This window comes from Eumetopias jubatus, unplaced genomic scaffold (genome assembly GCF_037043125.1).
Source record: "Eumetopias jubatus isolate StellerSeaLion01/CBP00866 unplaced genomic scaffold, mEumJub1_p1.0 scaffold_6, whole genome shotgun sequence".
NCBI lineage: Eukaryota > Metazoa > Chordata > Mammalia > Carnivora > Otariidae > Eumetopias > Eumetopias jubatus.
Genome location: NW_028274812.1, coordinates 15,061,165 through 15,075,677, shown reverse-complemented (window position 1 = coordinate 15,075,677; position 14,513 = coordinate 15,061,165). Strand labels below are relative to the sequence as shown.

The 14,513-nt window shown below is 39.5% G+C and overlaps 1 protein-coding gene and 1 pseudogene across 2 annotated transcripts in view; both read right to left on the bottom strand.

The window, feature by feature from the left end:
• Window positions 1–14,513, bottom strand: part of SYNE1 (spectrin repeat containing nuclear envelope protein 1) — a 454,522-nt gene that overhangs the window by 35,686 nt on the left and 404,323 nt on the right. For both annotated transcript variants that reach the window (XM_028103363.2, XM_028103362.2), the window contains one exon: window positions 8,801–8,963. In XM_028103363.2, coding sequence (XP_027959164.1) covers window positions 8,801–8,963 — 163 coding nt within the window. The remainder of the gene's footprint in view (window positions 1–8,800; window positions 8,964–14,513) is intronic.
• On the bottom strand, window positions 6,802–7,507 carry LOC114209309 (transcription factor BTF3 pseudogene; annotated as a pseudogene).

Sequence of the window (14,513 nt, the reverse complement as noted above, 5' to 3'; positions counted from 1 at the left end):
TTGTTCTTTCTCAGGATTGCTTCAGCTATTTGGGGTCTTTTGTGGTTCCACACAAATTTTAGAATTGTTTTTCTGTATCTGTAAAAAGTGCCATTGAAATCTTGACAGGGATTCTATTGAATCTATGGATAGCTTTGGTTGTATGTTCATTTTAACAATATTAATTCTTCCAATCTATAAATGTGGGATATCATTCCATTTGTGTCTTCTTCTTTCATCTGAGTCTTATAGTTTTCAGTGTAGACATCTTTCAGCTCCTTGGTTAAATTTATTCCTAAGTATTTTGTTGTTTTTGATGTTATTCTAAAGGAATTGTGTTTTTTTTTCAGATAGTTCATTGTTAGTGTATAGAAATGCAACTGGTTTTTGTATGTTAGTATTTTTATCCTGCAACTTTACTGAATTTATAAGTTCTAACAGTTTTTTGGTGGAATCTTTAGGGTTTTCTATATGTAAGATCATGTCATCTACAAACAAAGAATTTTATATCATCCTTTCTGATTTAGATGCCCTTTATTTTTTTCTTGCCTGATTACTCTTTAGTAGGATTTTGAATATTATGCTGAATAGGCCTGGTGAGAGTGGGCATCCTTGTCTTGTTTTAAATCTTAGAGGAGAAGCTTTCAGCTTTTCACCATTGAGTATGATGTCACATAACCTTTATTATGTTGGGGACATTTCTTTTATATACCCCCTTGGTTGAGAGTTTTTATCCTTTGAATTTTGTGAAATGTTTTTTTCTGTATCTACTAAGATGATATTATTTTTATATTTCATTCTAGTAATGTAATATATCATATTTATTTTTATATGCATATGTTGAACCATTCTTGCATGCCAGGGATGAATCCAACTAAATCATGGTGTATGATTCTTTTAAAAATGTGCTGTTGAATTTGGTTTCCTAGTAGTCTATTGAGAATTTCTGCATCTATATTGATCATGAGTATCGGCCTATAGTTTTCTCCTCTTGTGATGTCCTTACCTGGCTTTGGTATTTCTCGCCTTATAAAATGAGTTTGAGAGTGCTTCCTTCTCCTCAATTTTTTGGAAGAGTGAGAGTTGGCTTTAAATGGTAGATTTCACCTGTGAAACTATCTGGTCCTGGACTTTTATTTGTTGGGAGGGTTTTGATTACTGATTCAGCCTCTTTACTCATTATTGGTCTGTTCATATTTTCTACTTCTTCCAAATTCAGTCTTGGTAGGTTGCATGTTTCTAGACATTTATCCATTTCTTCATAGTATGTTATTACGATCCTTTGTATTTCTTATAATGTTTCCACTTTCATTTATAATTTTTATTTATTTGGGTTCTCTTTCTTTTTTTTAAGATTTATGAGAGAGAGAGAGAGAGAGAGAGAGAGAGAGAGAGAGAGCACATGCATGAGTGGGAGGGGCAGAGGGAGAGGGAGAGAAAATCTCAAGCAGACTCTTTGCTGAGCACAGAGCCTGACAAGGGCTTGATCTCATAAACCTGAGATCATGACCTGAGCCGAAATCAAGAGTCAGATGCTTAACTGACTGAGCCATCCAGGTGCCCTTCTTTGTTTTTCTTGGTTAGTCTAGCTAAAGGTTTGTCAATTTTGTTTATCATTTCAAAGAACCAGCTCAGTGTTGTTAATCTTTTATATTGTTTTTCTATTCTCAATTTCATTTATTTCTGCTCTAATCTTTATTATTTCCTTTCTGCTGTCAATTTTGGGTTTAGTTTGTTTTTCTTTCCTAGTTTCTTGAGGTGGAAAATTATGTTGTTTATTTGAGATTCTTCTTCTTCATGTATGCATTTATCACTATAAGTTTCCCTCTTAGAACTGCTTTTGCTGCACCCCTTAAGTTTTGGTACGTTGTGTTTCTTTTTTTTTGTTTGTTTGTCTCAATATATTTTTTATTTTCTGTTTGTTTTCTTCTTTGCTCAGGAGTGTGTTGTTTAATTTCCATGTATTTGTGAATTTTCTAGCTTTCTTCCTGTTAATTGATTCCTAGTTTCACATCATTATGATTGGAAAAGATCCTTGATATACTTTATATTTTCTTGAATTTGTTGAGACTTGTTTTGTGGCCTAACATATAATCTATCCTGGAAAATGCTCCATGATCTGAGGTAGGGGGTGGAGGGCCGCTGAGCAGGATCTGCAATCAGCTCTGGTTGGGTGAGGTCATGGGCTATGCTCCCTGACAGGGCAGTACCACTGGCTGGACTCTGTGACTGGGTAGGGCTACAGGCTGAGCTCTGCAATCACTTCTGGTTAGGCTGGAGAGCAGGCCATGATCTTAGACTAGATAGTGCTACTGGCTGGACTCTTGTGTTCAGGTAGTGCCACACGCAGGGCTTTGCAGTTGGACTGGGTCTCAGGCTGGCTCTTTGATTGTGCAGGGCTGCGGGCTGTGCCCTGGAACTGGGTGAGGTGATAGTCTGGGCTTTGCCATCAGGTGGGCTGCTGGCTGTGCTACCCTACTGGGCAAGGTCACTGGCTAGGCTCTCTGATAAGGAGGGACCTCCAGCTGTATCCCAAACGGTGTAGAACTAGAGACTATGCTCCATGGTTGAGTTGGGTCACTGTCCAGGCTTTCTTGTCGTGTGGAATCACAGGCTATGCTTGGTGATTGGTTGGGGTCACTGTCTGAATAAGGTTGAAGGCTGTGTTCAGCAATCAGACAAGGCCATAGGCTGGATTCTATTGCTAAGTGGGTTTGTCAGCTGGGCTCCGTGGCTAGCTAGGGTTGTAGGCTGGGTTCTGTGGCTGGGCTAGGCTGTAGGTTGAGCTCTGAGCTTGTCCAGGGTCACTATCCAGACTCCCTGATTATGTAGGGCCAGAGGCTATGCTCAGCAGTTGGGTAGGGCTGCTGGCTTGGCTCCTTGCTCGAGCAGGGTTGTTGGATGGGTTCCATGGTCGCTTGGGTTCCCTAGCCAGGCCTCTTGGTGGGACAGGATGAAGGCTATGCTCAGCTGTTGTGTGGGGCTAGGAATTAGCTTCCCTGCCCAGGTCAGATGGTAGAAATGGCTCCAAGGTCAGTATGGCCCATTGTATGGGGACCAAAATCAGGCAGAACTGCCAAGTGAACTTCGAGGTCAGATAGGGCCAGTGGCTGGGCTCTGCTGATGGGCAAAGATGCAGGCTGGGATCTCTGCTTGGGTGCAGCTGCAAACAGGAATACGATTTGCTGGTAGCAGTAAGCCTCAGCCCCCTTCTCCCTCACTAAATGCTCCCCAGTAATCAAGCATCAGAAGTTCCCTTAGTGGTTCCCATGAGTTGAGACCCAAGTGGGCCTCCTGGGAAGGACGGGGAAGCCAGGGGAGCCAGATACCTATATTGGCCAAGTGGTGCCCTCTTGGTGCAGCTCCGTGCCAGCCAGGAAGGATAATGCAGTCAGAGTGTGACCACAGCTCTTACCCTTTTACTGTGGTCCTTCCTGGTCTCTGGGGTCCAGGCTGGTGCTTCATCCTTACCCTTGGGTTTGGGGAGTTTTACAATGATGCCTTGTCTATAGATAGTTGCTTGTTGGTCTTTTTGGGAGGGGGACTTAAGTCAGAGATAACCTATATGACCATCTTGATGATGTGATTCCTCCACATACTTTTGGATCTACCCCAGAGCAGATATTCACGGCCAGGGTATAAAAACCAGAACTGTAACTGATGGATTGCTGGAGGCTCAATATAGACAACTGGGTTAAAAATTCCAGAGGATCCAGTCATTGGAGGGGGCTGCACAATTTTGTGAAATTTACCTCCAGGAGCTCAGCCAGGTTCCCACAGTAAATATCAGAGAAAAAACTCCTTGTACATCTGCTCGAAAGTTTTTGTTAAATAAGCCTGAGGGGGGGTTATAATTATGGGTAAATACTCTATTACAGATAAAGATTTTAGTCTCAGCTTTAACCTCCATCAGTAATGGTCCTGAATTGGCACACAGGGTCTCTAAATTTATACTTCTTCATCTATAACACAGAGAAATTTGACAAAATGTCCTCTGAAGCCATCTCAAGTCTATGTATATTTCTGCCCAATTAAGTATGTAAGGATTAAGTACATTGGCAAGAGAAACATACGGAAACTCCAGAGAGGGGAATAGAAGAAAATGTATATCTTATGAGTTTAATTTCTTTTTAAATATTTAAGAGAATTTTCCCCTTTGGAGACAGATTACTATTTATCTGTCTTTTACAACATGGATCCCAAATGCCATAATTTTTACAGCATCATGGTTAAACATTCGCCACAAAGGAAACTGTGATAGGATTGAAATAAAATTTACTAAGCACCCACTTTGTGCTAGGTGCTGTGCTAAGTGTTTTTCACACTAATTTTTATAATAACACTGTGAGCCATGTACTCTGATTATCAGCATTCTATATACACAAGGGTTAAAATAGTTCATTATTCAGGTCATGCAGAAAAGTGGCGAAGCTCAGACTTGAACCCAGGGAGTCCTTACTTTTAACCATTGGTATACAGTTGTTGTTTTTTTCAACTTTAACTTAAAATTGAATTAAAAGGCAGTATGAACAAATATTAATATATTAACAAGTCAAAAATTACTGCTAAGCTTCCCTTTTCACTCCTGATTCTCATTTTCCAGAGGTAACCATTTCCATCTCTTGTAGCTCTGTCTTTGGTTTTAACTTCTGTATTTCTAAGTGGCATGTTTATGTTGCTAGTTCTTGATTTTTAAATTTTAGATATTATCTATGTTTCTACAGTAGTGATGGAATAAACTTCTACCTGACTCGACGTGGCTCCAGTTACTGTTTCAGCACATCTTATAGCTGAAGAGATAATGATTGTTTGCATGATTTTGGTCATTTAATATGGCTACTTAATATTTTTTATATCTAAGCAACAAACTATCTATGGTTATATTTCTTTTCTTATATAACTTTTTGTGTTATATGGAATCAGTAGCTCTCTCCCTCTCTTTAAAACACAACTATTCCTAGCTTCTATCCTCTCTCTATGGAGTTAATAAAACTCCTTCCAGTATGGTTAAGCCCATCAGGTAATCAAGTTTGACTGTCTTACTCCTTGGAGACATCGCTCCCAGAGCACCCAACTCCCTACTCCAATCTGAACAGGGATGCTCCAGGCTGCGGGGCAGCTGGTATCTGGGACAGTCCCTCACCATCCATCCTGGGCATTGACTTCTCTCTCTCTCGTGTTGAATATTATTTTTCTTATCATTTTAGTATATGCAATCTATCTTTCATTAGTTTCCTGAGGCTGTATGCATTAAGAGGTAAGTATTTTATATATTAAATGGCAGGTAGAGTGTCATAAATTATAAATAATCTTCTCAGCTTTTTGAAGGCATTGTGTCATTATCTTTTAGCTTCCATCCTTATTTTGGAGAAATCAGACTTTTTCATCTTGGAAACCTTCAAGATCTTCTCTTTGTCTCCTATGTTCTGTAATTTTATAATGGCTTTGCTTTGTTTTTAATTTTCCTGGGCATTTGTAGGACTTGTGCTCTAGAAGTACAATTGACCCATGAACAAAGTGGGGTTTGGGATCGCCAACCCTGCACACAGTTGAAAATCTACATATAACATTTGACTCCCCCAAAACTTAACTACTAATAGCCAAGTGCTGACCAGAAGCCTTACCAAAAACATAAATAATCCAATAACAAATATTTTGTAGGGTATATGTATTACGTACTGTATTCTTACAATAAAGCAAGCTAGAGAAAAGAAAATAACAAGGAAGGAAAAATAATCTACAGTACTGCATATTTTGTTGCATAAAAAATCCACAAATAAGTGGACCCATACAGTTCAAACTTATATTGTTCAAGGGTCAACTCTACACATTTTTCAGCTTGGGAATTTTTTTTTTTATATTACTACATTGATAATTTCTTACTCTCTATTTTCTTTATTTTTTGTGGGGGACTTTAATGGAATAACTGAATTGGATTTTAAAACTCTTTCATGAATCCTGGCTGTGATATAAGGCTGGCTAGTGACATGGTGGGAGCTGGGGCAATGGGGTGGGAGTCATACTATCTGGTATAGAGCATTTCTTTTTTTTTAATTCTTTTTATTAACATATAATGTATTATTTGTTTCAGGGGTACGGGTCTGTGATTCATCAGTCTTACACAATTCACAGCGCTCACCATAGTACCTACCCTCCCCAGTGTCCATCACCCAGCCACCCCATCCCTCCCATCCCCCGCCACTCCAGCAACCCTCAGTTTGTTTCCTGAGATTAAGAGTCTCTTATGGTTTGTCTCCCTCTCTGGTTTCGTCTTGTTTCATTTTTCCCTCCCAGAGCATTTCATTTAGTCTCTCTATTCTTCATATAGTGGCTCCAGCCTCAGTGGTGCCCTGTAGCCCCAAACCCAAAGTCCCTCTGGATTTGCCTCCTCCAGAGAGTAAGCCTCGGGTATTCTGCTGGAGTGAATGAGGCAGAGTGGTCTGGCTAGCTTGGATTAGAGGGAATCTGCCAGTCAAACCACTCCTTCTTCAGACTTTCAAGAAATCTTCCATTTTAACGCCCCACAGACCTACTCTTTCCACTCCCGGAGACTTCTTGGAATTCTGTGGCAGGAGTCAGCTTTCTATCCTCCATTCTGCAAACACCAGTAACTATTCATCTATCCACTTCTGCCTTCCAAAATTCTGATGGCTGTCTGTCATCTCTATCATCTTCTTTCCCGGTCTCTTTGCCATTGTGGGTTTTGGCCTTTTTTCCCCTTTCCTATAATTTTATTGGGGTTTAGAAGTAGGTAAGGCAAATGATAAATTTGCCATTTTTTTTCCCTAGGCAAAGAACTTTATTAACTTTGTTTCAAACTTTATTCCCAGGCTTCTTCAGCTTAATTAGCTGCAAAGAATGAATTGTGTGTAAGCAAAAACTGAAAAGAGCTGCAGTGTCCAAGGGGCTTGGGCTTAAAAATATTAGAGATCTAGATTTTATCAGATCCATGAACAAAATCTTAAAAAGCAGTCATAATATAAAATAGCAGCTCCCAGTAACTTCTTCAAGTTTTATGTTCTTCAGAAGTTGACTCAGTTCAGTTTGCTTCATCCTTGGAAGCTTCATCAAAATTCTCCACAAGATCTGGAACTTCATCATCCTCCTCCTCTCTGGTAGCAAGTGGTGCTTTTCTATCCACAGATTGTTTGGGCAGAGCTTCAGCCAGTCTTCTTAAACTAGTCAGACTGTCTGCACCAAGTTGGTTTAAGATACTGGGTAGCATTTCTGTCAGCTGCTTTGTCTCAGTGTGGCCTGTAATGGTGTAAGTGTTCGCTGCCAGTGATGCCTGAACTTTGGGGTTGTTAAAATGGATCACTGTTCCTTGGTTTGTGAACATATTCACTTCTTCAATACCAGAGATATTGTTTACCTCTAACTTCTTTAAGGAGAAATGAAGTTTTTTATCATCTGCTGTAGCCATTCTATGAACCACCTTCTTCTTTCGGCGAGCAGTTCCTTTCCCACCAATGCGCACTTGTGCTTGCAGTTTGGCGAGTTTCTCCTGGTTTATGATAGTTTCTTTCATCTTGTTGGAGTGGAAATGGGACCACGTGGGGGAACAGGGTTGGCGCTCAGGGGGTCTCGGGTGGACCAGCTGAGATTAGGTGCACACATGCGGGGACGCAAGATGGCAGCTAGAGCTAAATTTGCCATATTTAATTAGATACTGTTTTGATTTTCTTACATTTGCTAAATTACAGTACTATTAGGATTTTAACTGTTTTTAAACACTTCTCACTGGTAGATATCATTACCATGTTCTCCAGGAGTATTCAGGGAACTGGAGGCCAACTATAACTCCAACAGCTCAATTACCAGAATTTCAAACACGAGAGAATCCATCACAGGGCTTTAATCTTACAAAAATGGAAAAATGTCCTGCTAACAATTTTTTTTAAAGAAGAAATGCTTTTAAAATAATCCCAATACCTAAAAACTGTATTTTAATATCTATTTTCATTGGTTTAAATAGTTCATAAAATAAAGTAAGTATATAAACTCTTTCATAAGATTTCATAAATAGGTCTGTTTATATTTTGTAGTATTTTTAAGTTAAGCAACTTGGCTATCATGGCCTAAACGCAATGGAAGTAACAAAAGTGTGGACAGAATCTTCAAGGACAATCTAAGGGCATGGAGTAGCAATACTTCTTATGGGGGTTTTATGGCATTTACTAGTAACCATTGGAGTCTGCTAAGGTTTGTAAAAATAAGGAAGGGGAATAGGAGGTAAAAAAAAAAATCCTTTCTGTATGCATTTTTCATGGTCACTCTTTTTTTGCTTTTTTTGGGTAGTGTATTGTATGCCGGTATGATGTGCTACCTTTGCTACACAAATGAAGGTAAAATCACAGTGTGTGGTCTGAAGATCATGCAACACTTCTTGCAAAACAAAATGTTTTAGACTCTAAAAACTCTAAGAATACACTGTAATCTTTCTTCAAACACTATATGCAGGGGAAAAAAGGTCTCTTTTCTACATATGTAGTAGTGGGCTCATGACCCACAAAGAAATAAACAAAGTGTCAGCTCTGTTATAGACACATCACTGAGGCTCAAGCAGCTTAGGATGTCTTCCTGGTGCACCAATGACATTAACCCCATGACAGCATATCTTCTAGACTCGACTCCTTAGTGACATGGGACCTGTTTGCCCCAAAGACCTGCCCTGCCCAAGTCTCCCCTCTCTCAGCAATCTTGTCTAGCTTCCTCCTGATTTTCCATCTCAATTCACCATCTCACATCTGCCTCTGTATCCTGGCCAGGAGCACAGATGTTCAAGAGCCTACTTACTTCCTTTAGTTGTTTTAGGTTTTACCTGCTGCTCAGTGAGCTTCTTCTGTATTTCATCCGAGTCACAGGAATCATAGACTATGGGCTTGGCCAGCTCTGACTCAATGTGAGCCAGCCACGTCCTTAGGCTGCTCATGTTCTTATCCAGCTGCTGTACGGCAACCAGGGTCTCCTTTAACTTCTTTACCCTGTGGGCAGAGGAGAGACTTCACTCAAGTTTCCCTTGTGGGCAAAAGTGAGCACTGGGTCTAAAGCCAAGTTACCTAGAGCCAAAATCCAGCCTAGCTCAGCCACTTCATGGCTGTGTAATTTGGAGCAATTGTACACCCTTCCCGTGTCTCTGTTTCCTCATCTATAACATAAAAGTAAAGGAAGAGTATCTGATATTTGAATGAGTTGAATAATGCAGGGTCCATGGGAAATATTCAATAAATATCAGCTATGATGATGCTCAATATAGTGATAATGATATAACAGAGACAGAAACCTCATGGTGTCATAAAAATTATTTCCACATATTATGTAATTTACACTCATATGAAGAATACCTGGGAGGAAAAAAAATGAACATTTCCAATGGATTGTCACCAAACAGATTATGAATTCACAGTTCTGATTACTCCAGTCCTGATGGGATGTATTTCAGCATCCTTGTGGCAGAAACTCAGTTAAAAGAAGAAAGCACACTTAAAAAGAACTATCAGTGAGCGATCATATGCATTTCATGCCAGACTACATTGAAGGTGACTAAGGATCATTGGATTGCCAATGGCAGATACAAGGCCGACCACCAGCCAGTGTTCACCTGCAAAGCCTAGTTCAGTGCAGTATTTTTTGTTACACAGCATGTTTTTTTAGAAAAAATGTTTTCCCATTCTTTTCAGGAAGGAGTAAAAACCAAATTGCTTAAGACTGCTGCTTATCTAACAATCATGTGTGGACATCCTATGTGTCAGATGCTGGGAAGACAAAATAAATAAAACTTGATTATTTTCCTAATGAAATGTACAATCTGACTGGAAATCTGGACATGTACACAATAAAATATAACACAGTGTGGTAAGAACTAAACTAAAGAAATGAACCAAGTCCCTGGCTAATAAATAAGGAGTGAACAATTCTGTCTGGCCACGTTTAGTAATTATTCACCCATTCATTCCCCATTTGCTCATGTCTGTGTTCCTTCTACAAACATCTGTGATGGTAGGTAGACATAGCACTAGGAGACAGAAATACAGTGAGGAGTGAAGTTTCCTTCCTGTCACTGAGGAGCTTAGACTTTGCTGAAAGAGGGGAAATGAAGAAGTAACATTAGAGCTGCATCTTGAAAGGTGGATACAAGCCAAGCTGAACATTTCTGGCCTGGAAAACAGAGAAGAAAAGCAGAGATTTTTGAAGGCACCGTGTCATAATGTCAGGGGGCCTAGGGGTGGGGAGGGTGGGGAAGAGAATCAGAAAATGAGTTGCGGTTGTGCTGAGGCAAGATGGGTGGACAGACTGGAGTAAGATTATACAGGTCCTGCAGTGACAAGACGACGGCGTTGTGTGCAGTATAAAGATAAAAAGGAACTTTGCCAAGATGTGTCAGCCAAGGAATGATAGGATCAGGTCTGATTTTGAGTAAGTCTGAAGTGAGGTTCATGTGGAAGTCCACTCAGGTATAAGAATATCTATATTTGAATAACATTTTCTGTTCATAAAGGTGCTCTTAGGTGCATTTACCTTATACTGTTTTGAAAAAAAATGTGTGTTTGAAAAATTATGTTCATACTCCACAATATATTCTATTAATAGGAAACCGAAAACATGTGTTGCTCTCTTTGTTTATCATGACTCATAATTCCATTCAAGGTGAGACTTCTCTAATTAGCTTTGTAAGTACATATCGTACCCTGCCCCCAGGGCAGTTCAAGGTGTTGGCCTTGAACAATAATTCCAAGAACATTTAAATACAACCTACTCACATTTTCCTCATATGTAAGACAAAACTCACCTGAGGGTCAGTCAGTGAATAGTTTTAGAACAGCTATGGGGTGCAAAGCTGTGGGTGCACATTTTATCAATGACCATGGCATGGGCTTGGAATTTGACGTGGCCCTGGCCGTCCTCCTTTAGTGGCCCAGGCTGAAAGGACAGTCTACCATCAACAAACACACGGAAATAGGACTACAGAACAGCTCATTGCACTGAGACGTCTGTCCTGGTTTTACCTCTGTAAAAAAGTCCTTTTGGGAACTTCTCCCACTTGACCAGCTTCCTGTCTTCAGATCCGGTAGGATCTGAATGCTGACGATGCTTTGGGGTGGGGTTTTATAGCAACCTCATAATATCATCAGGGTTTGGTGTGGAGTGAGAGTTTGGCAGAAGACTTCATTCCACGCTTGATTTCTTCCTGCTTTCCCTTATTTTAACTCCCTGGTATTTTTTTTTTCTTTAAATTTTTTATTGTTATGTTAATCACCATACATTACATCATTAGTTTTTGATGTAGTGTTCCATGATTCATTGTTTGTGCATAACATGTATCATATGACCTCACTGATATGAGGAATTCTTAATCTCAGGAAACAAACTGAGGGTTGCTGGAGTGGTGGGGGGTGGGAGGGATGGGGTGTCTGGGTGATAGACATTGGGGAGGGTATGCGCTATGGTGAGTGCTGTGAATTGTGCAAGACTGTTGAATCACAGATCTGTACTTCTGAAACAAATAATGCAATATATGTTAAGAAAAAAAAAAAAGAAGAAGATAGCAGGAGGGGAAGAATGAAGGGGAGTAAATCAGAGGAGGAGACAAACCATGAGAGATGATGGACTCTGAGAAACAAACTGAGGGTTCTAGAGGGGAGGGGGGTGGGGGGGATGGGTTAGCCTGGTGATGGGTATTAAAGAGGGCACGGCCCTGGTATTATTTATGCACAAGTTCCTCTGCCCATGTTAAATTCCTTGGGAAACTGGAACTGTGAATTTCTACTTTTGGTTTCCCCCCTCCCCTGCAGTGTGACCCTCAGCACTTGGCACAAAGTTGGGCACGACTTAAATGCCTGATAAACATAAATAATTAGTATTCTAAATAAAATAATTTTACTTAGTGAGGATATTTTATTTTTAATTTAGTTGATATTAAATGTATACTTAAATTTTTCCCCTAAGTCCAACATTTACAAATGGTCTGTTAAATACTGAAATTTATTCATTTTCTTGGTTCAAAATTCACTTACAAAAATGATCAAAAGAGTTAAGGCACAAAAGAATGTGAGTAAACACTGTTCTACTAGATATTGTCTACACTAGTCAAATAATTTACAAGATTAGTAATCTTGTATAATATTGAATGGGTTCCAACAGCCAGCAGTGAGTGTGTAGTATGTCAAGGGCATCGTGACATGGAAATGCTTGTTCATATAGTCCATTAGAGACAAGTTCCTCTTTCAAATGAGTGTGTAAACCTCAGTAAAGTCAATGGGGGTGAACATTTAAAGTGGTTTTCCTTTCTCATTTTTTAAAACATGTATTTGAGTACAAATAGCAAAATGCATTGTGTGTGTGTGTGTTGGGGGGAGCAGATGTGAGCTGAGGGGAAATGGGTAGTAAAGCCCCAAACATCTTCCTTGAACTTATGAAAGTTGATATTTGCAGGACAGAGAGCATTCCTTTTTTTTTTTTCTTATTTAAGAGAAATGTCCCATATTTTTTCCATTATTTCTTTAAAGGAAATCCTTGGGTAAAGTATCACAATGTTTTTATTTATCTACCATTTTAAGAAGTTTGAGCAACATTCTTTTTGGTAGCATCCAGGCTTATAATTCAAAATGGATGTTTGCAGATGTTACAAGTCTGGGTACGTTTAGCAAATCTTGTGCATCTCTAAGTTCCCGTAGCTGATGGGTCTTCTCACAGTCCAGTGTGCCTCATGGGACTTCACCTTCCTGAGAAGGAGTCTCCTACTAAATCCAGCTGCATGAATAGCTCTATATACACATATACACTGCATGTATATATTTATCGCTACTTTCCTTCAAACTAATTTAGTAAATCCATAAACCAAAACAAAAAAAAATCACATTCTAAATATAATAGAACCAAAAGTACCATTAGTAAATCCTATTCACCAGTAGGAACTTATCTGGGGGAATGTTATGGTACAAGAAAAATATTTTTAAAAATGAAGTTAAAATTCCTAATGTTCTCACTGAAAAAAAAAAGAAATAAACATTTGCATAATGCACAAAATTACTATTTTAGACATAAATTTTAACATTTTGCACATGTTTTAAAACCTTTATACTAGTCAGTAACCAAAATGTACTGACAAACCTACACAGAAAGAACTCTTTCTCATACACAAAACCCTCCAGGCCCCCGCTCTATGGGCAGAATTTTATTTAATAAAGGGAAAACTTTCCGCTACAAAGCTGTGAACTGGCTAAGGCTGAATTTCAGTTTCATCAGGAGCCCATCCTTTAAATAGCAGATGATGGACCAACTGGATCTTCTTACTGGGTCTCTTTGCGGTGTCTCAGGCTCTCTACTGTAGCATTCCCCTTGTATGACACATACAGTCCAGGGACAACTGGAATACCAAGCCATAACCAAGTCCATTAACCTTTCCCTCCAGCTCTGCATGCCCAGTAGGGGGACAAGAAAACCACCCGACAAAGAACTCTCGGGAGTCCATGGCCAACGAGCTCCTCTAACACCAAATCATCTCTACTAACACTGGCAAAAACAATCACGGATTAAAGATCCAGCATCTATCCTATGAAGCCCACGTAACATGAAAGCTATGCACAATGGAAGAAACTCAAGGAGATGCCTGCCTTGTGACATCGCAGTTACATTCTGGGAGATCTGCATCCACACAGCCGTCCTCTGCCATCCTCAGGGCACACAGATCTTCTGCCACCACCATGAAGCTTCCAACTTGCAAAAGTTAGGTCTGCAGAGCAAAAGGCTAAATCCACAGCAAAAGGTCTGCGTGGAGATGAAAGTTTCCCCTTGTCTGCGTATGGAAGTATGAAAATGCTCACTCTAAACAAATGTTGGTAGGTCTCTGCCTGATAATATGACACTGAGCAGTGACAAGTGGTCATGTTTCTAAATAAAACCTACATTCATTAACATGTGCCAAGCCTGATCTCCTGGAATGTAGGCCACGAGTGTAAGAAGGGGAAAAGGCTCAGTGTAATCTGCAAGGAGGGGGAGGCTTTCTAAAGAAAGAAGGATATAAAAAATAAGGCCGGCTGCAGACACTGACACTCTGGAAGGACAGGCAACTCTTCTTGTGGGCTGTTTGTTGAGTTGAAAAGGATTTTTGAAAAATGATAAATCACCCAAATGCAAACAAAACCTCCACAAGTATGGCAAGTTGTGGTAGCAAAAAAGAGCGACTTTTTTTTCCCTTCTGGTTGAAAGGCCAGCTAAATGGTGTAAGTAGGAGTTTTAAGGGTTGTTTGGGAAGGTGGGATGGAAAAGATATTCTGTAGAAAAGTGGTTGGTCTTCACTTTTGAAAAGACTATTTAAACAAGAAAAGTAATTGAAGAAATATTATTCTTCCCTTTCATATTCAAAACCTTTTGTCCTTTTAAAAATAATGATGCAAAGTGACAAAAGTAACATGTTCATTTTAAGATAATATAATAAGGTATCTGTTCATTTGCTTGGTGGGATTCAGATAACTTTCTTTTGTGAATTTCAAGAATTTCAAATTTTCTGTACTGAATCTATGTTAATTTTACAA